The sequence below is a fragment of the Rhinichthys klamathensis genome, unplaced genomic scaffold, assembly GCF_029890125.1.
Source record: "Rhinichthys klamathensis goyatoka isolate OS25496 unplaced genomic scaffold, OSU_Roscu_1.1 h1tg000068l_1, whole genome shotgun sequence".
Lineage (NCBI taxonomy): Eukaryota > Metazoa > Chordata > Actinopteri > Cypriniformes > Leuciscidae > Rhinichthys > Rhinichthys klamathensis.
In genome coordinates, this window is record NW_026606611.1 from 2,170,629 (window position 1) to 2,195,793 (window position 25,165).

The 25,165-nt window shown below is 40.7% G+C and overlaps 2 protein-coding genes across 4 annotated transcripts in view; both read right to left on the bottom strand.

The window, feature by feature from the left end:
* Window positions 1-879: 879 nt before the first annotated feature.
* On the bottom strand, window positions 880-13,536 carry kdm2ab (lysine (K)-specific demethylase 2Ab). Its single transcript, XM_056250256.1, has 23 exons — window positions 13,354-13,536; window positions 12,400-12,438; window positions 11,375-11,513; window positions 11,093-11,171; window positions 10,961-11,007; window positions 10,688-10,866; window positions 10,273-10,379; window positions 9,815-9,908; window positions 9,127-9,280; window positions 8,920-9,035; window positions 8,697-8,823; window positions 8,156-8,418; window positions 7,991-8,068; window positions 7,641-7,904; window positions 7,421-7,552; window positions 7,259-7,339; window positions 6,878-7,141; window positions 5,610-5,642; window positions 4,561-5,477; window positions 3,659-3,822; window positions 3,428-3,574; window positions 1,274-1,486; window positions 880-1,189 (listed from the first exon to the last, which is right to left on the bottom strand). The coding sequence occupies exons 2-23, from the start codon at window positions 12,433-12,435 to the stop codon at window positions 1,008-1,010; spliced, it is 3,816 nt and encodes a 1,271-aa protein (XP_056106231.1). The 5' UTR covers window positions 12,436-12,438; window positions 13,354-13,536; the 3' UTR covers window positions 880-1,007.
* A 680-nt stretch (window positions 13,537-14,216) lies between these two features.
* Window positions 14,217-25,165, bottom strand: part of stx3b (syntaxin 3b) — a 35,693-nt gene continuing 24,744 nt past the window's right edge. For 2 of the 3 annotated variants that reach the window (XM_056250263.1, XM_056250262.1), the window contains one exon: window positions 24,156-24,892. In XM_056250263.1, coding sequence (XP_056106238.1) covers window positions 24,815-24,892 — 78 coding nt within the window. In that variant the 3' untranslated portion in view covers window positions 24,156-24,814. Of the gene's footprint in view, window positions 14,663-15,203; window positions 15,284-24,155; window positions 24,893-25,165 lie in introns of those variants that run through there. The other variant, XM_056250264.1, reaches the window with a different exon arrangement.

Below are 25,165 nucleotides of genomic sequence, written 5' to 3' on the forward strand. Positions count from 1 at the left end.
TGAATTTTTAAAGTCTGAGATTGACAGGATCAAATGAATCTGAGTGCAACACACCATACAAACACAGGGCAGCTAAAATGAACATATCCAGTATTTTAACTAGAAACCAATAACACAATATTTATTAAATTTGTTACCCAAGAACAAAATGTAAACATTTTCAACAAAACCTCAGAAGTCAGCATCTTCACTTATTTAAATCAACTCAAGCTTGCATTTTTTTCATATTTTTTTTTTATTTTCTTGAAAAAGAAAAAGAAAAGTGAAAAAGTTTCTCAAAATAATTATAATGCTACAGATTTTTTTGTCCGTCTTACTACAGGAGAGGAATACATTTACACAAGGGTGCTTATATATTTATATATCTCTATACTCTCGGGTATTAAGGAGGGAGAGGAATTAAGAACAGAAAGGTATTCCTCAAGTAAAATGACATTTAAAGTAAGGGGATGTGTGAAAAGAAAACGAAATGCAATGCTAACCTCCACACTACTAAGGATAAATGAATCCGTCTAGGTGACAATGGATCTGGGGTGCGTTTCCCGAAAGCATCGTTAGCCAACTATGGTCGCAAGTTCCGTCGTTACCAATAGAGTTCAATGGGATTTGCGACCATAGTTGGCTAACGATGCTTTCGGGAAACGCACCCCAGAGTAGTAGCAGACCGTAAGCTGCTCAGAAATAGAAAACAAACTGTAGAGGAATAGCACCTGTTGATCTCTTTAATAGAAGAGCCCATGGCATGACAGGCCTGAGAACCGATCTGATTGCCAATTGCAATGTGTTTGTGTGTACACAGAACAAAGGGAAATAGTTAACTACAAAAAGATACTCCTCGCCCAGACACATTTATACATAAGCCCCACCCTGGATGCTTTGAGCTCCTCCCTCCTAAGCCGTCATACATCTGTCAAACAGAGAACCTCCTCACGCACACATACCCTGCGTTCCTTCTCAGTCACACAAATATTCACAAAGTCTCTCTCTCTCCCTGAGAAGGGCAGCTTTTACGATATCCTCTGGATGAGCTTGTCGTCTGATAGGCAGTAGAGGGCATTGACAGACAGCTCGGAGATAAACCTTTCGCACGCCTGCCGCGAGACCCCTTTGCAGTCGCGAAGGTCCAGTATGGAGAGACAGGACAAGCGGCGCAGGAACACCAGACAACGGTCTGTCAGGCGGCTGCAACCTGAGGAGGACGTCAAACAGGGAACAATTCAGTTTTGCTTAACGTCACTGAGTTGGAAGCAGGTTTTGGTGTGCACTTGCTCACCTGCTAAGTTGAGGTGTGTGAGTGTGTTGCGTGTGGAGGAGCCCACCGCGCTGAGGAGGTTTAGAGCACCATCTGCGATGGGACAATGCGAGAGCTCCAGGCGTGTGAGCAGAGGCATGTGTCTGATGATCAGCCTCAGCGTGGCTTCAGTCACCTCCAGACCGCACAGCCACAAACACTGCATGTTCTTCATCTGGGAACGGTTATCACTGCCTACAGACACACACGAGATATATATATATTAGGGCTGTCAGTTAAACGCGTTATTAGCGGCGTTAACGCAAACCCATTTTAACGGCGTTCATTTTTTTATCGCGCGATTAACAGTCTTTTTGGCCTAGCAAACTTTGTAGTTTTTTTCACATGCTTTTGCAACAGGACGCGGCATGCGCGCGAGGACGTTTTGAAAGCGCAAGCGGATCTAGCTAGACCGGAAACAAAACAACAGGCACGCCGCACACACTTGTTTGAGCTTGCGAGCCGGCCAAATAGTTGGTTAACGTTACGTTTTGAGTGGATGACGAGCGCAAGACGCCGAAATGGATGCCAATAAGATTCTGAATTGAAAGTTTACTTTTAAAAAGTTGCCAAATGGTTCCATTGACAAGACCAAAGTGATCTGTGTGTTTTGTCGTTGTGAACTGAGCTATCATCATCGCAGCACGTCCAGTCTGAAATACCACTTGATGGCCAAGCACACACACACACAGCTGATGCGAATTCTCCGCCCCCTCGTCAGTATTTCTTTCGCCCTTTTATTGATGGACAGTGTTACATTGTGTGAGACATTATTTGCTCCAAGTGAGAATGTTTCTGTGAAATTAAACAGTATTGTCAATGTTGTTTTCAATAAAAAAACATTTGCACAAAGCAAGCCGATCCACTTTTCCATGTTGATAAGAGCATTAAAAGGAGAAAAAAAATAGGATTTAAAGAAATCAAGAGACATTTCGAATAGATAAAAATGTGCGATTAATTGCGAGTTAACTATGACATTAATGCGATTAAATATTTTAATCATTTGACAGCACTGAAAAAAAAATATATATATATATATATATAGCACACCCCTACTTGAAACCTTGAGTCTAAGATAATATAATTCGTGTTTTAAATGTGCAAGCTGACATTGAGTGCATGGTTTCTCTGCATGATGTAGCCTATTTTAATGCCGATAAATGACCACACATTTCAAGATATAAGGGGCTATTTTTCCCTACGAGTTGTCTTTCATTCATATCAAATTATATAATTAAGCAATATTGCATGACAAGCAAGAATGCCGTTTTACTTAAATATCAGTATGACTGCAAATGTCACAATTTTATAAAAACAGTTCAATAAACAATAAGTTGTCATTGCGAGTTAAATTTTCCACACAATTTTGTCAATATTTTCAAATGAATCCACTGCAGATCCGTTTTGAGTCTCTGAGCACCACAGCAGTGTTTCGTGAATCCGCTTTTTGACCGAATCAGTTTAATAAATGATTCAATGACTGAACGAATTAGCTGTTTGAATGAATCTTATGAATGAATGCCAAAGACTCAACTCATTAAGATAGTGACTCGCGCCACTTACTGGCATTTTAAGTTCCATACTTAAAGTATGGTTTCGTTCTTTTAATACCAATTCATAATTAATTATTCAAATAAAAAAAGATGCAAGACACCCTTGAGTTGCATTAAACTGTAAATACATCCAAATGTCTCTTTAGATGTGGCTTCTGTGCCACTTCTGTAGTGCAGAGATGGGTTGATGATACGGATTTCATTGGTAACAATTTATTCATGAAATGTATCAAATGACAAAAGGTTCTAGACAAAATGTCTAAGGTTGATTTATAAATGTAAAAATTCCCTTGAAATCAGTTTAAAAGGACAAATATTGAGTCAGTGGAAAATTGAATGTGACTGTTTTTTCAAATTAATTTTAAAATTAAATAAAAGGTAATTAAATGTGACTAGTCTGTGACTGTTGTGAACTGGCCACCGCACAGAATATAAAAAGCTTTGAGAGGCAGCTGTCCACGACAGGCCTAAACCAGTTAATGTACCAGCACAAAAACGCACTACCAGAGATATTTTTTGACAATATCACACACCCCTAATTTAAAGTAATACAGGAAAACGTAAAGAATAAATGAGTCATTACCTGGCGGGTTGAGCAGATCCCTGATTTGAGCGTCCTTGACGCCGTCTGCCCAGCGCAGGTCTAAAGAGCGCAGTAAAGGACAGCTTGGAGAGCTCAGAGCTGAGACTGATGTCCAATTACACCCTGATAGCACCAGATCTTTAAGGCCTGTGAGAGAGCGGGTTGTGGGTCATGTCATATAGTAGTGTGTGTTAAAACAGACGCACGCAGTGGTAATGAGAGAACACACACCTGGCAGGCGGTTGATGAGCCAGCTGAGCTGCTTCTTGGAGATGTTGGCCCAAGACAGGTCCAGTGTGACAGGCTGTCGTTTGATGATGCCCGTGAGGGCCTGTGGACTTATAGAGCGGCATCGGCTCAGACTGATCCGCGTCCATAAACGCTTGTCACAGCCCCTATGACAACACCACAATATTCAAATAAACAGACACACACCTTTGCTTTATCTGAAGTATATTGAGCTGCCTCCATAGGAAACATTTAAAGGCATCATTTGAGCTGAACATAATGTAGCAGAGTATATACTCCATGATGAAGGTAATCCCAGAATGCACTGCCACAAAAATCCAAGCCCTCTCTTGGCTGACGAAACGAGAGATATGTAGAAACTCCAAACCCTATTGAAATTAGTTTTACACAGCACTATTTGTAGGGCAGCACAATAATCAAAAAAGAAAAACTGCAATTTCCAAAACACAGCAGCTGTGATTTAATTCTATGCGCCGTGTTTTTACACGCGAGCAGCTAATGATCCGCTGTTTTCAATGTCTCAGAGCAAATTGTGCATCAACAATCTTCCCAAACATGTAATGAGAAGCACTTATAAATCAGATGTTGTCAACGAAAGAGGAGCTTCCTGAGGTTTTCCGCAAAAAAAAAGAAAGATTTTTTTTGATAAAAAAATGATAAAAACAAAATGGCCAAACTGCACAGCCCTACAAAGAAGCACAGCAAACCTGGAGCTTTTAACAACAACAAAAAAACCTCCAATTACATTTTCGGAATTAGGAAACCCGAAATCATTTTCATTTCAGTTGGTATGCAGTTTCAGAAGGAAGCTGCCCATGTAGACAGTAAACAACTAGGCAGGTCACTAGATTTTGTACCATGCGTGTTGGTAATTGTGCACTCACCATTTGTACCAACTCTTGCAAACCGCCATGCAAACGCACAGCTCTGCACGAGTCAAGTAGCGGAACACGGACACCCAAACCTCTCTCTCCCAGCCCGGCTCGTTCCCCCCTCCGTTCTGCTCCGGCGAGGGCCGTAAGGTGGAGCTGGGACAGGAGACGGAGGACTTTGCCCTTTCCGACCGAGTTTTTGTCCCAATTCTCTCTCGGGTTAGCCGGTGATGGGAGCCTTTGACGTTTGATCTGAGAATCCGCACCGCGTGTGAGTGTTTGGATGCGCTCCTCGTCAGAGTGTGTGATGATGAAAGAGGTGATTTGTTTAGGTGCAATCTGTCCGCAGGCGAATGAGGACTGTCTGAGCGAGTGGCGCCGTTTCGCAGTGGGGGACGAAGCAGGGCTTTGTGGTTTTGCGGAAGGCTTCTAGAAGACAAGTTGGCTTCCAATTTGGGAACAATGGCGCTAGGGTCGCGCCGACCTCTCGATGGCTGTAACGTGACCGTGACGCAGGACCCCTGGCCTCTGACATCGTCTGACACTTCTGTGGTGCTAAATGATGGAGTCGGCTCTCCTCCCTCACTGCTCCCCTCGCTCTCTCCGTTTCGATGACCGTCACCGTTCTCGTCTTCGCCTGATTTAACGCCTCGTCTCTGAGGACGGTTCTCCTTACCATTATACTGTCCATTCTCTTTCCTCTCCTCCTGTTCTTCTTCCACAGAATCCTCTCTTTCTCCCTCCGTCTCCATTCTCTCTCTCAGACCTCCACCTCTGCCACCGCCGCGTAGTCGTACCCCTCTCCCGCGACAGGAGGATGTCCCTCGGCCACGGGAAACGCCTCGGCCGGGTCCAGCTCGGACTACACCCCCTCTCTCCAGACTCCGCTGACGCAGGAGCTTTGGAGAAAGAGAGACAGACGAACTGGTCTGAGAGACAGACAGAAGTAGAGAGAACGAAAGCGCAGCCGAGAGTGACAGAGAGCATGTGAGAATGGTAAGAGCAGGATTAGAGATGCGCTGCGATGAGGGAAGCAGATGTTATAGACTCAAAACACTCACCGACTGGAGGATTTTGTTCCTTTCCAATTTGATCTGCAACAGAAAGCATGGAATCAGACATGCAGCATTACATTGGACTGATGTAGTCAGACGTTTGACCATCATCATCATAAAGCCTGATCCACATTGTAGCTTATTTTGGCCAAGAACCACCCACATAGACAGGAAGTGAGCATCAGACCAACCAAAGTCCTTTGGCCCTTGACATTTAGGGGCTGGTTTTCACAAATATATAAGCATCTCAACCTTGATAATAATAAGAAACGTTTCTTGAGTATCAAATAAATCAGCACATTAGAATGATTTCTGAAGGATCACGTGACACTGATGATGCTGAAAATTCAGCTTTGATCACAGGAATAAATTACATTTTAAAATATATTAGAAGAGAAAACAGTTATTTTAAGTTGTAATATCATCTCACAATATTACTGTTTTTTGATGACGAATGCAGTCTAGATGACTTCTTTCAAAAACATTAAAAAGATCTTAAGCCTGGAACACACCAAGCCGACGGTCGGCCGTAGGGCAGTTTTTGTGCGTCGGCCGACTAAGTTTCCTCGGTGTGTTCCGCACGGTTCCGTGCCGTCGGCTGAAATTGGTCCTCGTCGGCTTTGTTTCGGCCGATTCGACACGTTGAATCGGCCGAAAGAGGGAACTCTGATTGGCTGCTCAGCTTAGTGAAAGAGTCAATGCACGAGAATAATAGCAAAACAGCGAGCAAAGAAGTTAAAACTCTACAGATAGAAGGCTGTTCTTATGTTACGTCATCTTACCTGAGTGTTCCTTGGCGAATATTTCAATATAAACACGAGCAGAGTGGAATAAAGAAGTGTTTAGCAGGATTGATATTCAAAACGGTAAGCACGCACTGCTTTGTTTACGGTATGTGTATCTGCAGCCGGCAGCGTCGGTTTCCCTTCTTGAATGACGAATATAGACTAATATATCTGCAGAAATGGACAGTTGTCTCATTTACACGCAGGCGCAGAACGCGCATTCTAGCTGACAGTCGGCTGTAGTTCTCTCTGTGTGTTCAAGTGCAGCTTTTTACCCCGACGAGAGGCGACAACACAGTCGGCTTTCATCAACGCTAGTTCGTCGGCGTCGGCTTGGTGTGTTCCAGGCTTTACTGACACAAACTTTTGAATGTTAGTGCATCTCCAACTTCTGACAATAACTGTAATCATATATGTTGTTCGATGAATGGAAATACAACAAATCGAAAGCAACTTCACATTAAATCTGTAAAACATGTGTACACTTACTCTTTTCCTGAGCTGTAACTCCAGCACACCTGCTCTCCTCCTGTTCTGCTGGTGCTGCAGCAGGAGTCTCTGGGACGGGGGCGGCTGCCGTCTGGAGCGGGTCAGAGGCAGGGAGGATGGGGATAGGGGCGGTCGACCTCTGCGCCCTATACGCAAGCCGCCCACCCCAATCCCCTCTCTGTATGCTCGCTTAGCCGGAGGACCAGACAAGCGACCGCCGTTGGACACACTGCTGTCCGTCTCCTCCTCACTACTACTGGAAGACTAATACCAATAAAACACAAATCGTTATCAAATTAGTCTTCAGATCTAATTATCATCTGTGAAGTCACTCAAGTAAAAGCCTGTTAAAACAAAATTACTAAAAAGCAAAAAGAATACCTCTGTTTTCTTGCCCTGGACACATTTTGGACACTCCCAACAACTGGGAAGGTCCTTATTGATAACACCCTCATGGGGTACCTGCAATATACATGTGGCATTGGCATTAAGACAAATGTACATATAACAGCTAATTCCATAAAAAGTGAGATACACATGTACCTTTATACATTCTGGATGAGTGATCTGAGCGCATTCGGAGCATTCCATGAGCGTCTGGACGGACTCAGAGTCTTCAGACTCTTGATAGCCTTCCTTACATATGCCACATACTGCAGTAAGAGGTAGTGCCGGCTAGAAAACAGAACACAAGTGTGAGATTCAACAAACAACTTTTGTTGAACTGTAAATTAATACAATTTATAAGAACACAGATACTCACTGCAAGACACTGTCGGAGAACACAGCTCTTCTTGAGTCTGCCGGGTCCTCCAAACTTCCTCATGTCCCTACAGTAGTTGCAGTCGCCACACTCAGTGCGCAGACAGGCCTCGCAGCGTTTGCAGCGCACGCGTCTGCGTCTCAGAGCTGAGATGGAGGAAGACGGCTTCACGGGCCGAGGAACCGGCGGCAACACGGGGGCTGAACCAGGAGCACGCGGGCGGTACAGCAGAGACAGAGGTGGCGGCGGCTGATACCATGAGGGCTGAAGACAGAAGAGGACACATTTTTACTTCAACTTCCTGGTATGTGCTGCAAGTACGGTGGTCATGGAACAAGTATATAACTTACTCTTTTGGGCCATTTGACAATTGGTTTTCCAGTGTAAGACAAATTAGGATTATCATTTCCATGTTCCTCTAGCAGCTTCTGTTGGAAAAAAAAAAAAAAAAAAAAATCAATATGCTTGTGCTTTAAAAAAAAAAAAAAGTATTACTATGGCGTTTATTTTCGTACCCGTATGTCACTGAGCAGTGCTGGAGCATTTCTGATGCCTGATGGAACACATTTCTTGTGAGCTGGCAAATCCTCCAACTTGTGTAGTAATTCCCAAAGTCCCTCCAGCTCAAAGGGTGTCAGGTGAACTTTCACCCCTGGACGAGAGGGAGGAGTGAGTGCTGCCTCATCCTCAGGCTCCTCCTTCACCTCCACATCCTCTTTCTCTTCACTTCCTGCATGATCATCTAATTCTTCTTTGATTACATCTTCCTTCTTCAGCCCTGCGAAGCACAAAACAGATGTGCCAGTTTAATTAGTTGCTTTGATGATGGGATGTAAAGGTCTATTGGTTTGGCAAGCATGTAATCGAACTAATGCAGCATTGTTTTAACCACTGCCCATGAGGAACTTAGGTGTGCAGATATCCATATATTTTGAAGTTGTGAACATCATCAAAACTAAGGTATGTACCAAACTGGCGTTTTTTTATACCGTTACACCCATAATTGATGCGTTTTTGTACACATTCACAGTCGTATATAAAAGGATGTGTACTGACCAATGCCCAGTGAGTGCTTCTGGAAGTCAGGTGTGAGGTGAGACGTGTTGGTCAGACAGTACAAGTAACGCTCCAACACATACCAGCACATCTCAAAGTAGAAAGGGTAGCGGAACTTAGGAGGGACCTGTACAGATAAACCATATAGACAGTCAAAAACAGTTCACAAATGGGTATCGGTGAAATGAATAAATCAAGCGTGTGATTGTGTACGAGTGCTCACCCGTGTGCGGTCCTCAATGTTGTAAATGTTGAGCTGCATGGGAATGTTAAAGCTGTGCAGAAAATTACCCCCAAACACCAGAGTATCCATTGGAGTGTACACTGCATGGATCCACCCTACACACAAAGACACAGTGGTTTGCTCCAGGAAACCCAGCGAGCTTCCTAGCTAAAGCAATTAAAGCATTATTAGATTCCACATGTGTACCTGAGGGGATCATGAATGTGTAGCCTTGCTTCAGTTCAATCCGTTGGCACGCGGTGGCTTTATCGCCGAGAAAGATGTCACCTTGCTTCCCTGACAACACCCAGTTCTCATAGAGCTCCAGGTTCTGAGGTGTGGGCGGGATCAGCCAGAAAACCTGAGATCATTCAGCACAACGAGGTCAATAGGGACAGGTAATTGCGAAATACCAGAGGGATAGATTGACAGGTTTATAAATGCTGCGATTACAGGAAACAAGAGGATTTGACAGGGAGAGGCTGATACAAAACAATCATACAGTACTCCAAAAGCAATTAGAGCTGGTTTCCACAAAAATGCAGCACAACAGTTTAACATTGATAATTATAGAAATTTTTCTTGAGCAGCAAATCAGCATATTAGAATAATTTCTTATGGATCACGTGACACTGAAGAATGGATCGAAAATTCAGCTTTGATATCACAGGGATTAATTACATTGATATATTATGTATTATCAAATATTAAATGGCATTGTTTTGTTGTATTGTAATCATTACTGTTTTTACTGTATTTTTGATCAAATAAACGCTGCCTTTGTGAGCAAAAGAAAATCATACCAACCCCAAACTTTTCAACCCTAGTATTTCATTCCGATCTGAACTCAGTCAGTACACACTACATAGTGTTGTACCTTTAAGACAGCACTCACCTTCCCTCCCCTGAGGATGTGATACCAGACTGATGTGCCACCAAAGTCTATGTGGAAATCTGTGAAGCATCCCTCGACACTCATCAGACAATACCTGAAAAACACACAACATATGAACAATATTCACAAATCAAGTTCATGTTGCCCTAGCGTTAAAACAAAAACAGTTTAAATGGAATTATTCCATGGTCTATCTGAATACTCGATTCTGATTAGCTGGAAGGTGTGCATTAAAATAGTTTAATGCACAGGTAGTTCCAGTCAGTTTAATCGCCGTTCTATATTAACGCGCTGCTTTCATTGACAAGCACACACACACACGGTTAGCAGTGCATTAAACGACTTGAATGCACTCCGCTTCGCTTTGGGTGGTTCTTTGCCTCCAAGTCGTGCATTAAAATAGTTTGATGCACAGCTAGCCGTGGATTATCCCTTACTTATATGAGTAAAGAACTTACTTCTGTACTTTAGGGTACTGCATGTCTATAATGGCATTGGTGGAGTCTCTCTGACTTTCTTTAAGATGACGTGGCCACATGTTGTCCACCCAGTCAATCATATCAACCTAATGAAAACACAAGCCAACACATAAAGAAACTGTTTGCAGACACAAAGGCATTTTTGTTTGTGTAGAGCTCAACCGAAAATGACTTTTGCAGATTAATAGAACTTAGTAAAATAACATCATCTGTTTTTAATCACACCCCATATTCATAATTATGCCGTCCATAACCCTCCACAATAATGAAACCCATTATTAGCTGAGATCGCATTCACTTTTGCCAATATCCACCACTTCCAAAAGCTGTTATTGGCACAGATTAATAAGCAAACACTAGAAATTGGTTGACCACTATTTGAGCGTGCACGTACCGAGGCAGGTCTCTTAACTAGATTCTCTAGTTTTGTGTGACTGAACTCAAGGCTGATGACATTATACAGCTTTTCGCGCTCAGATGGTGGCGTCTCGTAGTATCTCCTCCACTGACCCATTGACATCTCAATGCCTTTTTGAGTGGTCACATCCATCACGTCGACCATCCTGCGACTGCCTATCGGAGTAAAGGTAGGAGAGCGAATATTAGCAGCCGTCACCGATGATAAAAATATTAAAAGCGTAAGAGGATCAAAAACTTTTCTTCTTACCCACAAACAATTTCACATCACTGACACTAAAGTCAGGGTCAGGCATCCTACAAAAACAGATAATATAAAGAGTTTCAAATGATAAAGAGGTGCAAACAGCTGTAAGAACTGGCATGATGAAATGAGCCATACTTTAGGCCAAGGCCATCTGTTTTCTTGAAGATAATGGGGTCCCGGAGTCCCTCCCGTTGGATGTACTCCAAGGTGAAGTCTGCAGAGAACACCATACACGGTTAACCTGGATCTCCAAAAATGCTGTATTTCAGTGACTTTTTTTTATTTTTTCAAAGCAGCTTTACAGAAAATGCTTTCTCATAACCAAACTCAAAATCTCACAATATAGTTAGCCTGGATAAGAGGAACCAAAACTCAGCATGCAAGTCAGTGCTGGAACTAAACAGGTTTAACATGCACCTTTCCCATCCATAATTTTGACCAGATCCGAGTTGAATCGGTTGCATTGGAGTTTCTCTTCAAGGTCAAAGGACCTCTTTCCTTCAATCTCATCATCGGAAATTCCATCATCCTGGTAACGTCGCCGTGTGCCAGTCCGCTGAAAACAAATTACACATTAATACGAGAAAACAAAACTCAAGATTAAAGGCACACTATGTAATTTTTCACCACTAGAGGTTGTTTATTCAAAACAAAGGCGTAGATTGATGACACCTTGATTTGTTGTCTGCACCTCTACAGCCGGCATGGTAAATATGGTACTTACGGTAAATCAAGAAAACGAGATTTAAAGAAAAGGACTAACTGTGTTGAGCTGTATAACAATTAGTTTTCTATCGATGAATGCATCCAATGCATGCTCACCAGTCTAATAAAACACACGGTCTGTGTCCTGGTTAAAATGGCTTATTTCTCTGTATTTAAACTTTCTGGATAATGCAAGTACACAAATCAACAAAATATATAACATCGCTCTAGTGGTTTATTGATATGTTAATCCAAAAATCATACATATTGTGCCTTTAATATAGAAATGCAAAGGCCGTTTCTGCTAAACTGGTCTTGATTCACATTTATATAGCTGGGCAGCCAAAAGTTGGTAAAATATTATCTTTTACTACAACACACTAATGTGAACAGATGCGTTCCTATCTTTCACATGCACCATATAGAGCCTTCTATGCCATATGGACATTAGAAAGCAAATATTAAAAGAAGAAAAAAGTTACGTTTATTATTTTACTGCTGTTGTGGCAGAGGCTTGGTGATAGCAGAGTGTACATAATGAGAATGAGGTTTTGACAGTCTCTTCCCTTGGGCGTGTTCACTGTAATATCAACAAACCCCTCGGGTGTGACGTCAGGCCTAGAGCGCCAGCTGTCGGCAATATAACCGCATTACAGCTCGGTTAAAAACTACAAACAAATGTTCCATAGACTGCAATTTGATTTGCATAATAGCTGTTGAGTAAATGAGAAACTTACCAGGCGTTTGCTATAACGTGAACTCTCCTCTTCCATGCTTTGAAAAAAGAAGGGATAAATTAGAGGAGCGTTTCTTGCAGACGCTCATAATAAATAACATCAGGTGGAGCGAGTATAACTGCATTCATGAATCAATCAATGCAGCTGAAACCAGCTTGAATGACGGGAATACCCTTAAACAATCACCAACGCTTAAGAAACACGACTTCATATTAAAGCACATACTTAAATAACAAGTTACATTTAAAAAAAAACTATACTACATAGAATATGTAGTCATCTAGACACGCTCAAAGACTACATTTCAGAAGAAGGAAAAACAGGATATTAACTGCTGTAGACTGAAATCAGTACATGACCGGTTGTTCGTGTGTCTCAAAACCTATTGAGCAGCCTATCTAAAATAATTCTGGGCATTAGGAGGGAAATGAATGCTGTTTAGGTAGGCAACTCACTAGGCTTTTGAGACGCATCTTTATAATCAGCAGTGCGATGTGATCAGACAACAGAGCCCGTTTAAATGCTCCGTTGTCTTCCCAAAAACTTCACATTCCTGAAACAATAAATCACAACGAAACTACAAATCTTAAATGCCAAACAATCGAATACCTTTCATCCGCTACTCATAAAGTACACGAACAGTGACAGATATCTGACATTTATTACAGCTGAAGCTCCTCTAGTCTGAAGCTGCTAGCCTGAGCGAACGCTGCACTACTTTTGAACGCGAACCAATAATGCTAATATAATTCAACTTTAAAATTGACCTATTTTCATCACAAGGCTCGGTTGTGACGGCTCTGTTGCTGAAAAGCATACGGTGAGTTTAAAATACCAAGAGTCAAGCCCCTGACAGTGGAGGCTAACCGACTAATCCACTAGCATTTCCATTGACAACCCGCGCTAGCCCGTTAGCCTGCTAGAAACAAAACAAAAAAGACCTTTAAACAATACCTGGCCTTTAACTTTTGCTTTCTGCCGATAGTGACGAGTCGCTTTGTGAGAACAGGCTTAAAAATTCCCGTTGGACTGCAAATTCATTCTGTGCAAAGGTGTCGTTTTTTGACTTGATATTCTTATTTTTGTACGATAAAGTTAAATCAATCCGCTTTCATCCGCCATTTTCAGATTGTCATGATACACACACACACACCACTATCTACTCATACGACACGCCCCTCAAAATCAACAGCCAATGAGATAGCGGCAATGCAAACTAGATGAAAGATGATTGGGTGAGAGCGACGCCATTCACAAGGGTGAGTTTGATCGTCAACGCCTCTCGCTCGTGCATTATATTACGGGAGCCAATAAATGTTCGGATTGTTGCTTATAACGGGCAGTTTATTGGCTGCGGAGTGAAAATCGGGTCATTAAATCAGCCTATAGTGGCAAGAATATTTATATAATCTCCGAAAACTCATTGGTTGATTTTTTTTTCTAACCACCACAATTCATAAAAAGAAGATTAAAACGAAGGCATCATAATAGTTATTGTCTTGTAAAACAGCCAAGTCAAAAGCCACCTGCCATCATTCAAAAACACCCAAAGGGTGTCTGTACCCTGATTGGACGCTGAAGGGGATTAATGCTGCATGCCTTCTCGTCGGAAATCTCCTAGTTCCCACTTCTGAAGTCGTGATTACAGACGTCGCATACAAATTTTGACTTGAGAGGGCGTTCATGCCATTTTTTTAACTAGGAAACTAGTATTTACGACAATTCCGATAGCACGTGAAGACAGGATAGGATAACACAATATTTCTAAAACTACTTGCCTACTATGGATATAGACAATTACGACAAAAACGAATTCTTAAGGTCTCGTTTTAATAGATAATTACATAACACATGAAAGACAAGTATTCAAAAGACGTGTATTTTACTACAGCAACACAAAAACATACAACCAAACAATAATAGTTTTCATTCCTATTAGACTATAAGACTATGAGAAAAACTAACCAGAAAAAAACACACACAAAGAAATAGAAAAAAATATAGATATCTCGGCTCCTTTCTGTAATAATTGTCCTCGTTTGTGAAGCAAACAGCACAGGAGTAGGCTATTGTGTTGTTGTGCGGCAGGGGGCTCTGGTCTTCAGTGACTCGTGTGGTCCGTCAGTGTGAGGATTTGTTTGTCTGGTTGAAGTGCACTACACAGCAAATGATGCATCTCTTGGAATCATGGATCAAACTGAGAAGAAAAGCAGGAGATATAGCCTAAGGGGAGTTGGTGGACCAGTGTCGGGGTCATTTCAGCCTGAAAGATAGTAAGAGTGACAATTTGAGATGAGCACACAGATGGACCAATTTTACCATTTAATAACAATATTTATTGGGTTAAATGTTTCTGAGAAATGCTTTTGATATTTGAAATCAGCAGAACAAACACGTCCCTCCCCCTAAAGATTGGAGTGTGTTGTGGTGCTTGGTCCGATCCACTTTCAACCGTGTTTCTCAGAAATCGCTTACTGCGCCTTTAATTCAGGTAAACTGGCGAATTTTGCAATTGAGGTGACTGGAAAAAATGTCCCAATGATCCTGAATGATACAGCCTCTCTTTTCAAACTTACCTTACAGTATATTTGACTGTCGTGATTACGTGTCAGTGGTACTGTTGTGGTCATTTGTTTACTTGAGATAAAAATATGATACTGCAGTATCATTCCATGGAATTTTAGTTTGGAAGACATTATTCAAAAATTAAATAAACACACATTTGTGTAGTTAGGCTGTTGAGTCCACACCTTACACTTTCCCTAATGAGAATAGCCTACTATATATTTTATTTGAATGCTTACCATTAAGAAAAGAAGCTGTAAAGGTAAGAAAACACAACAATCCCCAGTATCGCACAGCAAAGCATGATCATCATTTTCTTCTACAAAGAGAAAGATGGGTATTTATGAGACAGCAAAAACAAATAAGAGAACAGGAGAAAGTTAGAAACAGCACATGGGAAAAGAGAAATACATTTTTGGCACCAAATCTAACAGTTCTCACAGCAGTTCACATTAAAAAGTTGCTTATGGAAAATCATGCACAATACTTTTAAATTGACAAAAGGGAGAAAGAGGAATAAAACAAAGGAAACGCTTATAGGGCCTGTGTGTGTGTATGTGTTTAAGAAAGAGAGATCACTCACTTACCATCAGCTGTAGTGCACGTGGTCAAGAGTTTAGATTATCGTGTGTCATTGGCTCATAATACAAACCAAAGAAGAAGTTCTTCTGTTTGTGCTTCCTAATAACATATGATTCTGATTTTCACATAAAGAATATACATACTCATAAACCTGCTAAAATCACCTCACTGTGACTCAGTTCAGCCTAAACAGGCAATGATACCCGTGTTTAAGCCCAAACTTGAATGCTTATTGTCAACACGAGTCTTCTCATAAAACGACACTGTATTGATAATGTCATCCAGTACAGCAATATGTCCTCATTCATTACTATACTAACCTACACTATATAACTTTTGTACCTCTAAATGCATGAATTTTGCGGAAGAACATCGTTTCGGATGTGCTTCAGCTCTGCGTGAATGTGCGGATGTGCGGATGAATATAGTTGTCGCACTGCTAGGGTTGCCAACCGTTCCGTATAATACGGAATCGTTCCGTATTTGACACATAAAAGGCTTGTTCCGTATTGAACTGATACGGAACGCACTTTGTTCCGTATTTTTGAGAATCAATTCAGTGCAAATCCATGACAGACGCATAGCTTCTAATATATATGTCAGACAGACTATGATGAATGAACGAAGACCCGCTGCATGCAAATTCGGGGACTTGGCGCCACCTTGACGGGCTCTGACGTGTAATGACGTAGAGTTGTCTCATTGGTCGCACGTCAGAGGCGCCCACGCCATTGGATGTGCAGTTGCCGCAGCGCAGCCTGAAGCCTTGTTTATACTCGACGCGTCCGCAAGAGCGCGAAGTGCGCGCGGCAAAAATGACGTCATTGCGGTGTGGGCGGTCGTGCGCGTTGGGTGCGCAAGACCCCCAGTGTTGCCAACTTAGCGCCTTTGTCGCTATTTTTAGCGACTTTTCAGACCCCTTTAGCGACATTTTTTCAAAAAAGCGACTAGCGACAATTTTAGCGACTTTTTGGACAAACCTCAGTAACCTCCAAATGTTGTCAGTACTGTCCTGCGAGCGCGAGGTCTTGCTTTCTCCCTGTCGTCACTCTCTCTAGCTGCGTCTCCCCTGTTCAGTGAATGGCTGAGAGGAGCGCACGGCCGCTGACAGACGCGAATGAGCAGTGTTTTTCCACGGACTTATCACTTATCTGCTTCTCTTTTAGTTTGACCATTTAAATTTAATTTCTTTTATTGTGCTTATTACTTGTAACACTATCACAGAGCTTAGTTCATCCGGTTCCCTAACTCTCTCAATTCAGATAATGTTCCACATAGGCCTATACAAAATGTAATCATTCACTATATTATAGCTACTCGTTCAATTGTCTGACAACAACAAAAATAGGAAATGAGAACAGCTTTATTTGACATTCGGCTATATTATATTGAATAGAGCATTCATTTAGAGAGAAAACGCACTAGGCTGACAGAACGCAAGTACGGCGCGATGACGTCATTAATATGCTAATTGACGTATGACGTCATCTAGCGACATTTAGCGACTTTTAGGGAAGGCCTTAGCTACTTTCCTTTGAAAATAGTTGGCAACACTGAAGACCCCATTTCGCCTGGCGGTGTGCACGGCACTTTTTGTAACATCGCGCGCGGCGCCGCATCCGAAGATGAACGACTTCGAGCCGAATCTGGCCGAACTGGTGCGTCTGTATCAGCATGTTTATGATCCTTCTATACACAGAGACATTTGCATTGATGGGCGACCATAAAAGCCTCTCATTTTTTGAATAGGAACACATTTACATTAAGCACCCAGTTTGCACTCTAAAGTAACTGCTTATATTTACAAAATAAGCCTACAATAGCAGAAGTAAGCCCTGCTGATGAAATTAAGGTTTAAACACTCTTCAATAAGGCTTCAGTTGTTTACTAGTTTACATGCAGTGAAAGTACAATAAACCTACTGCATTTATTACTCTTTTTATATGAATCAGAAATTAATAAACTACTAATAAATGGCAAACTACTTCTTCACTGCTGATTCCTGGTGGTTTAGAGGAGAATTACTCCGAGTCGCCCCCTGTCGTTTCACAGAATAGCACAACGGCGAGCGCGTCAAGTATAAACGCCTCGTCCATATGGAGAGGTCCGCGCGCAGTCAGCGGAGACTCGCGCTCGTGCGGACGCGTCGAGTATAAACAAGGCTTGAGCGAGCCAGACGCTCAATATGCAAGCTGTGCAGCTGCAAATGCATTTTACAGGCTTCAGTAAATCAAGTAAAATGTGTTTCCGAAGACATTTGTAGGCTATGATAAGAAAAACTTCCCAAAAAAATTTGTAAAAATTTTTTGCACCGAAAAGCACATTCTAGAAGTCTAATTCTATTGAATAAGTTCGCACAAGGATACAGAAAACTGTTGTGTTTATTTTTCTTCAAATGCAGTCTAAGCCGATGAGTTTCGAATGTTATATGTTGTATTTGTTTAAGTTAAAAATAAAACGTATTATAATCTAAACAAATACATGGTTCATTTGTGGCAAAATGATCATGATAGCCTTTATATATGTGGTTAAGTCCTGTATATTGATTAAGCCTACTTTGCTATTCTATAAATATATAGGCCTAATAAGTTGCATTATAATATGATATAAAATGTATGAATCCCCCCCCCCCCCCCCCCCCCCCTCCATTTCAGAAAGTTGGCAACCCTACGCACTGCTCATAAAACATTCACCAGGCTTGAGTGATATATCGTAGATGGAAAGGATCTCAAGCTGACTAGCTGAAGATGTTCGCAATACCCATTAATAGTCTGGACATCCCTGAAAATACAGCTGTGGCCAGAATTATTGGCACCCTGGTAAATATGATCAAAGATGGCTGTAAAAATAAATTTGCATTGTTTATCCTTTTGATCTTTTATTCAGAAAATACTTTAAAAAATCGAACCTTTCATTGAAGTAAAAGAATTGAAAGTGGGGGGTAACTCACATTATGATTTTCTCCAAAACATGTTGGCCAGAATTATTGGCACCCTTTTATTAAATACTTTTTGCAACCTCCTTTTTCCAAGATAACAGCTCTGAGTCTTCTCCTATAATGCCCGATGAGTTTAAAGAACACCCGAGAAGAGATCAAAGACCATTCCTCCTTACAGAACCTCTCCAGATCCTTCAGATTCCCAGATCCATGTTGGCGCTTCTTCTCTTCACTTCAGCCCACTCATCTTCTATAGGGTTCAGGTCAGGGACTGGGACGGTCATGGCAGAAGCTTCATTTTGATGTTCGTTTTGAATTGTTGTCCTGATGGAAGATCCAACCACGGGCCACGGCCCATTATAAGATTTCTAGTAGATGCCGTCAGGTTTTTTTTTTTTATCTGTTTGGATTTGCTAGAATCAATGATACCATGTATCCGAATGAGATGTCCAGGACCTCCAGAAAAAAAATACTTATACTCTAAAATACTGTGAAACGAGAAGTCGTAGCTATACAATTGCATGTTCCTAGTCACCCTGGTGTGCTAAAAAATGTAAATATGAATGGGAATATACTTCAGAGATAGTTTACTCATTAAATCTTTTTTTTTACTCATGAAATCTTCCTCCACTTTCAATTATTTTACTTCAATGACAGGTTCGATTTTTGCAAATTGTTTTGAATGACAGATCAAAAGGATAAACAATGCAGATTTATTTTTACAGCCATCTTTGATCATATTTACCAGGGGTGCCAATAATTCTGACCACAACTGTATATTCCAGCACAGCGCTACAACAACCATAATGAAATGACCCTATACAATAGATAATTCTTTAGAATGAACTCTGTTCAAGAGCTACATAAGGGAATTTATGTTCAATAAAATATGAATAAAAACGCCATCTCCGCATCACTTTTACAACATTTCAAACATTTTACAACTATCCTCTGCCACTCCCACACCATAATGAATCAAAAACACGCTTTGGAAGAAGGATTGATGACTCATTTGAATAATAATAATAATAAAAAAATTACATAGAATACCTTTAAGCTATATTGAATAAAATAAGAAAAAACACTATATAGCTTTTATTAAAATATCATTCTTTCACAATGTACTTTTTTTTTTAAATGATTTAAAGCTGCAGTAGGGAGTTTTGAGAAAACGTTGACTTAGCCTGAAAATTTGAACAAGCACAACTTACAGGTCCCACCCCCTTGCTCTCTGCTGCGCTACAGCCCTCCCTCCACAGCTCGTCCTCCACAGCGGAGCCAGTCGTGAACGCGCAGGCTAGTAAACAGGGCCACCCGTAACGGCGGATAAAAAGTTATATGGCATATTCACTAATAGGGACTAAACGTCAATAATATGCTTTACATTGACTATGGCCTGCCCATACTTTGACTACAAACTTGGTCCTCAAATCATTATGTATTTTGCAATAGCCTACATGTAACTTTATAACGTTGCACTCTTTCTATAAGTTATAAATAGCTAGTAAGATAACGTTAATATAACGGTAACTAACGTTACAGTATGTAAGTAATTATTCTAGCGATATATAATGCTAGATAAGGTGTGCTAGTTCATTATTTCAGCAACATGACAAGCCAGTGAATTAGCAGGTTTCAATTGTTGCTTAGCAGAGTGCGTGACATTTTATCTACATGTTATGCGGCTAGAGTTTTGACACCGAGTCAATGGGCTCTGTGTAATTCTTTCTTTTTCGCTTGTTTATCGTCATCGGTCTTTTTCCTTTTACCTCTTTGTTTTATGAGCAGGTGTCACTCGAGAATTGGCAGTTTAGGTTGTTTCTCCGTCATAAGCACAGCTGCAGCTCGCCGGTGTGGTGCCGAATTCTGACCCCCGCCAAATTAATACCCCCCTAGTATGGTAGGTTTAGGATTAGTTGTGGGGGAGGGGTTAGGATTAGGGGTGGGGTTAGGATTAGGCAATCAGGTACTGATTTCAACGAGGGGGGGGGGGTAATAATTTGGCAGGGAGTCGAAATTCGGCACAACACCTTGAGTTTGAACGACGGCTCGCGCTCCGGCGCTCGCGCTGTGCAAGAGAGGGGTGTGATCAGCACGTACACGAGCGTGATTGACAGTGCTAAGACAGTCCTCCTGGCTCTGATTGGTTGTTTCTGACCGGGAGCGTGTATTTCTTGCAAATGGCAATAGGACCACTAGGAGGAGCCAGAGGAGCTTGATTTTTACACAGATTATCTGTCTCATATTCTACTGTCAGGACATAATGACAGTTCTAGCAAATACATGTTTTCAAAAGTTACCTACAGGAGCTTTAAAGCATTCTCTTAGAAAAGGATGAATTTTATTTGTGCCTGCACTGCATTTTTCCTATTAAAATAAACATTCATATAATCAAAAAACAAAAGATTTAAAACACTTTCTAAAAAGAAAATCCTTTAAATATATTCAAAAGAATGGTTCAAATTGAGGTAAATTTGTGGATAAATCTACATGATAATTTAACTTCGAAATGCATAAAAATCATAATGATCAAATTTTTTTGACAAAAGATATTGTTCTTGGCACATGAAACACGAGTGCTCTGAATGTGGTGTGGAGCAATTATATATACTTCAACTCCATAACATTCAATCCCAAAACATATTTAATGTTAACATATATGTTTTGAAAGATTAAGCTGTGTGCACTCAGTTATCTATACACATGACAGTACTGATAACAATGTCTTATTTGTTCTAATTTGAAACTAATTGTTTAAACATAAGAAAATAAATGAAACCACAGCAAATTAATAAATAAAAAAATTAAGTTGGACCAACATAAGAACATTTTGTTTGACAAGTTAAGTTAAACATACAAAAGTTAATTCATTTGACCTAAATATATATGTTGACCCAACTGATTTATTTAGAATTAAAGACCCAGTTCTGGCATGAAACTCTCGATGGCGCAGGCTGATAGGTCCTTAACTCGCCTGGTATCGATCACATCATTATCTACTCTGGACATTGCAGCTGAGTGCATCTACAGTGCAGCTGATGTTGCTTCAGAAACCCCCCAGCTCCACCTGTATTAACCCTGCTGCTACAGGGGTTAAATCATGTATGTTACTTGTACAACAGCAGCAGCATGTCTTACATGCTCACAGCAATGTCTGAGAATGTATTGGCAGTGGCACGTCTCTGTACTTGCTCTGCAGCGTATAGCAGATCTATTCCACATTAACATTGCCATATCCATTACCATGCCAATCTCTCCGAGAGCTGTCTTGACAGAACTTAAATTAAATTGTGTGTAAAAACTATGAAAGTTAAATTAAGGGTAACACATTTTTTTTAGTGTAATTTCAATAGATAACTGAGTAAATTTAAGTAATTGGCTGTTATGGCTGCTTTGCTTTGCCAGCAGCCATATCACCCTGTAGCCCAAGACTGGTTGCCCACTGAAGCTAAGCAGGGCTGAGCCTGGTTAGTACCTGGATGGGAGACCTGAGAAAACCAGGTTGCTGCTGGAAGAGGTGTTAGTGAGGCCAGCAGGGGGCGCTCAGCCTGTGGTCTGTGGGTCCTAACGCCCCAGTATAGTGACGGGGACACTATACTGTCAAAAGAGCACCGTCCTTCGGATGAGACGTTAAACCGAGGTCCTGACTCTCTGTGGTCATTAAAAATCCCAGTATGTCTTTCGAAAGAGTAGGGGTGTAACCCCGGCATCCTGGCCAAATTTGCCCAGTGGCCTCTGTCCATCATGGCCTCCTAATAATCCCCATATATATATATATACACTGATTGGCTTCATCACTCTGTCTCCTCTCCACCAGTAAGCTGGTGTGTGGTGAGCGTTCTGGCGCACTATGGCTGCCGTCGCATAATCCAAGTGGATGCTGCACATTGGTGGTGGTTGAGGAGATTCCCCCTTCTATGTGAAGCGCTTTGAGTGCTTAGAAAAGCGCTATATAAATATAATGAATTATTATTATTATTATTATTACTTAAATTCTAAACCTACTGTGATGAGGCTGATATTATGTAATGTAGCACATCCTGTAACCTATGGAAGCTTGTTTCCGCCACTGAATAAAAAATAAATAAATAAATAATTGCGACTTTTTCATCTCACAATTGCGAGATATGAAGTCAGAATTGTTTGAAATAAAGTCGCAATTGCGAGATATGAAGTCGCAATTCTGAGAAATAAAGTCGCAATTGCGAGATAAAGTCGCAATTGCGAGAAAAAAAGACAGAATTGCGACTTTTTATCTCACAATTCAGACTTTTTTTCTCACAATTGCGAGTTTACATCTCGCAATTATGACTTTATAACAGATAATTGCGAGTTTATATCTCGAAATTCTGACATCTTTTCTCAGAATTGTGAGATATAAACTCGCAATTGCGAGTTATCAGGCCAATTCTAAGGGGGAAAAAAGACTAACTTTTTTCCCCTCAGAATAGTTTAAATATCTCACAATTCTGACTTTATAACACGCAATTGCGACTTTATATCAATCAATTCTGACTTTATATCTCGCAATTCCGACTTTATAACACGCAATTGCGATTTTATATCAATCAATTTTGACTTTATATCACGCAATTCTGACTTTATAACACGCAATTGCGACTTTATATCAATCAATTCTGACTTTATATCTCGCAATTCTGACTTTATATCTCGCAATTCTGACTTTATATCTCGCAATTCTGACTTTATATCTCGCAATTCTGACTTTATATCTCGCAATTCTGACTTTATATCTCGCAATTCTGACTTTATATCTCGCAATTCTGACTTTATATCTCGCAATTCTGACTTTATATCTCGCAATTCTGACTTTATATCTCGCAATTCTGACTTTATATCTCGCAATTCTGACTTTATATCTCGCAATTCTGACTTTATATCTCGCAATTCTGACTTTATATCTCGCAATTCTGACTTTATATCTCGCAATTCTGACTTTATATCTCGCAATTCTGACTTTATATCTCGCTATTCTGACTTTATATCTCGCAATTCTGACTTTATATCTCGCAATTCTGACTTTATATCTCGCTATTCTGACTTTATATCTCGCAATTCTGACTTTATATCTCGCAATTCTGACTTTGTAACACGCAATTGCGATTTTATCTCGCAATTCTGACTTTATATCTCGCAATTCTGACTTTATATCTCGCAATTCTGACTTTATATCTAGCAATTCTGACTTTATATCTCGCAATTCTGACTTTATATCTCGCAATTCTGACTTTATATCTCGCAATTCTGACTTTATATCTCGCAATTCTGACTTTATATCTCGCAATTCTGACTTTATATCTCGCAATTCTGAGAAATAAAGTCAGAATTGTGAGATAAAAAGTCGCAATTACCTTTTTTATTTTTCATTCTGTGGCGGAAACAAGCTTCCATAGTAACCACATATTTATGATTGGTGATAATAGTTTAAGAATTTAACTACTGACAACCTATACTTGTATTTAAACCCATTAAAACTATTCAAAACCATATTTGTTGACTGCTGAATATTGGGGGATGCATCACCAGCAAAAATTCATCAGTAAGTAAGTGAAGTGACCAAAAAAAGATCAAATCTTGAATGTTTCAGCACAATGGCAGTTTTCCGACCATGATCCATAATCCATAAATTTCTCATGTATTTACAACATACTTAGAAAATATATAATGTAATTTATTCATTTGGTTAATTCTGGTTTTCACGTACAGAAGTTTATCATCACATTAAAAAACATACAGATGTGCGCTTCCATTCTGGACGACCCATCAATGCTTAGCTTATTGTGTTCATTTCACAGGGTCTTTGAACAGAAGCCGAAATCACCTCTGAGTCTCTGAGCCCTTTTGATCAAAAGCATTTTAGTAGCTCGTCCAGTAGATGTAGCCATTGAAGTCTGAGTAAGTCTTAAGAACACAGGCTAAAACAATAAAAACATTAAGGCATGAAATGGTTACCTTTCCCTTGTAATTCTCATAAAAATCCCTTATTCGGTGCTCATTGTTTTGTCCATGTATTTAAAATATGCTTCCTTCAAAAGACATTCCTGGCATGTAGTAGAAGTTCCTTAAACATTTCCCGTCACGTCCTTACAAGAACAATAAAAAAAATCTGTTTCCTTGACCATCACTCAAATTCCAGCAGAGTAGTTTCCCATTGGTTTGTGCTGATGAAGGGAGGGGCCACAGGTGGAGGGGGCGGAGCATCTGCTTCATAACTCGAAGAGAGGATGAAAAGGAGAGGAGGAAGTGATCAGCTATAATAAAGGAGAGTTCGTGAGCAGCCACAGAGGAGATGTGCTGATGGAGAGGTTATCACAGAACCTGTGTGAGGATGATGATGATGATGATGATGAGGACAACAGCACCAATCACACCAAGTATGATCATCTTCTACAAAAGACGACACAAACACAATCCATTAATCCAACAGCAAACATCTAATAGCTTCAATCCATCACTATCAGATCAAACAACAAAGCCCTACAGAACCGTAACACACAGAGAACATAGAAATAAACACTACAACCAAACCAACAGATGCCCCAAAAAAACAAACAACGCATGCTTGACATCCCAGAGGAAGACAAGAGAAGATCAACTAAAATCCTGGTAATAAACAAACACCGACACCATTCCTAGCTCCAAAACCTTACACACGATCCT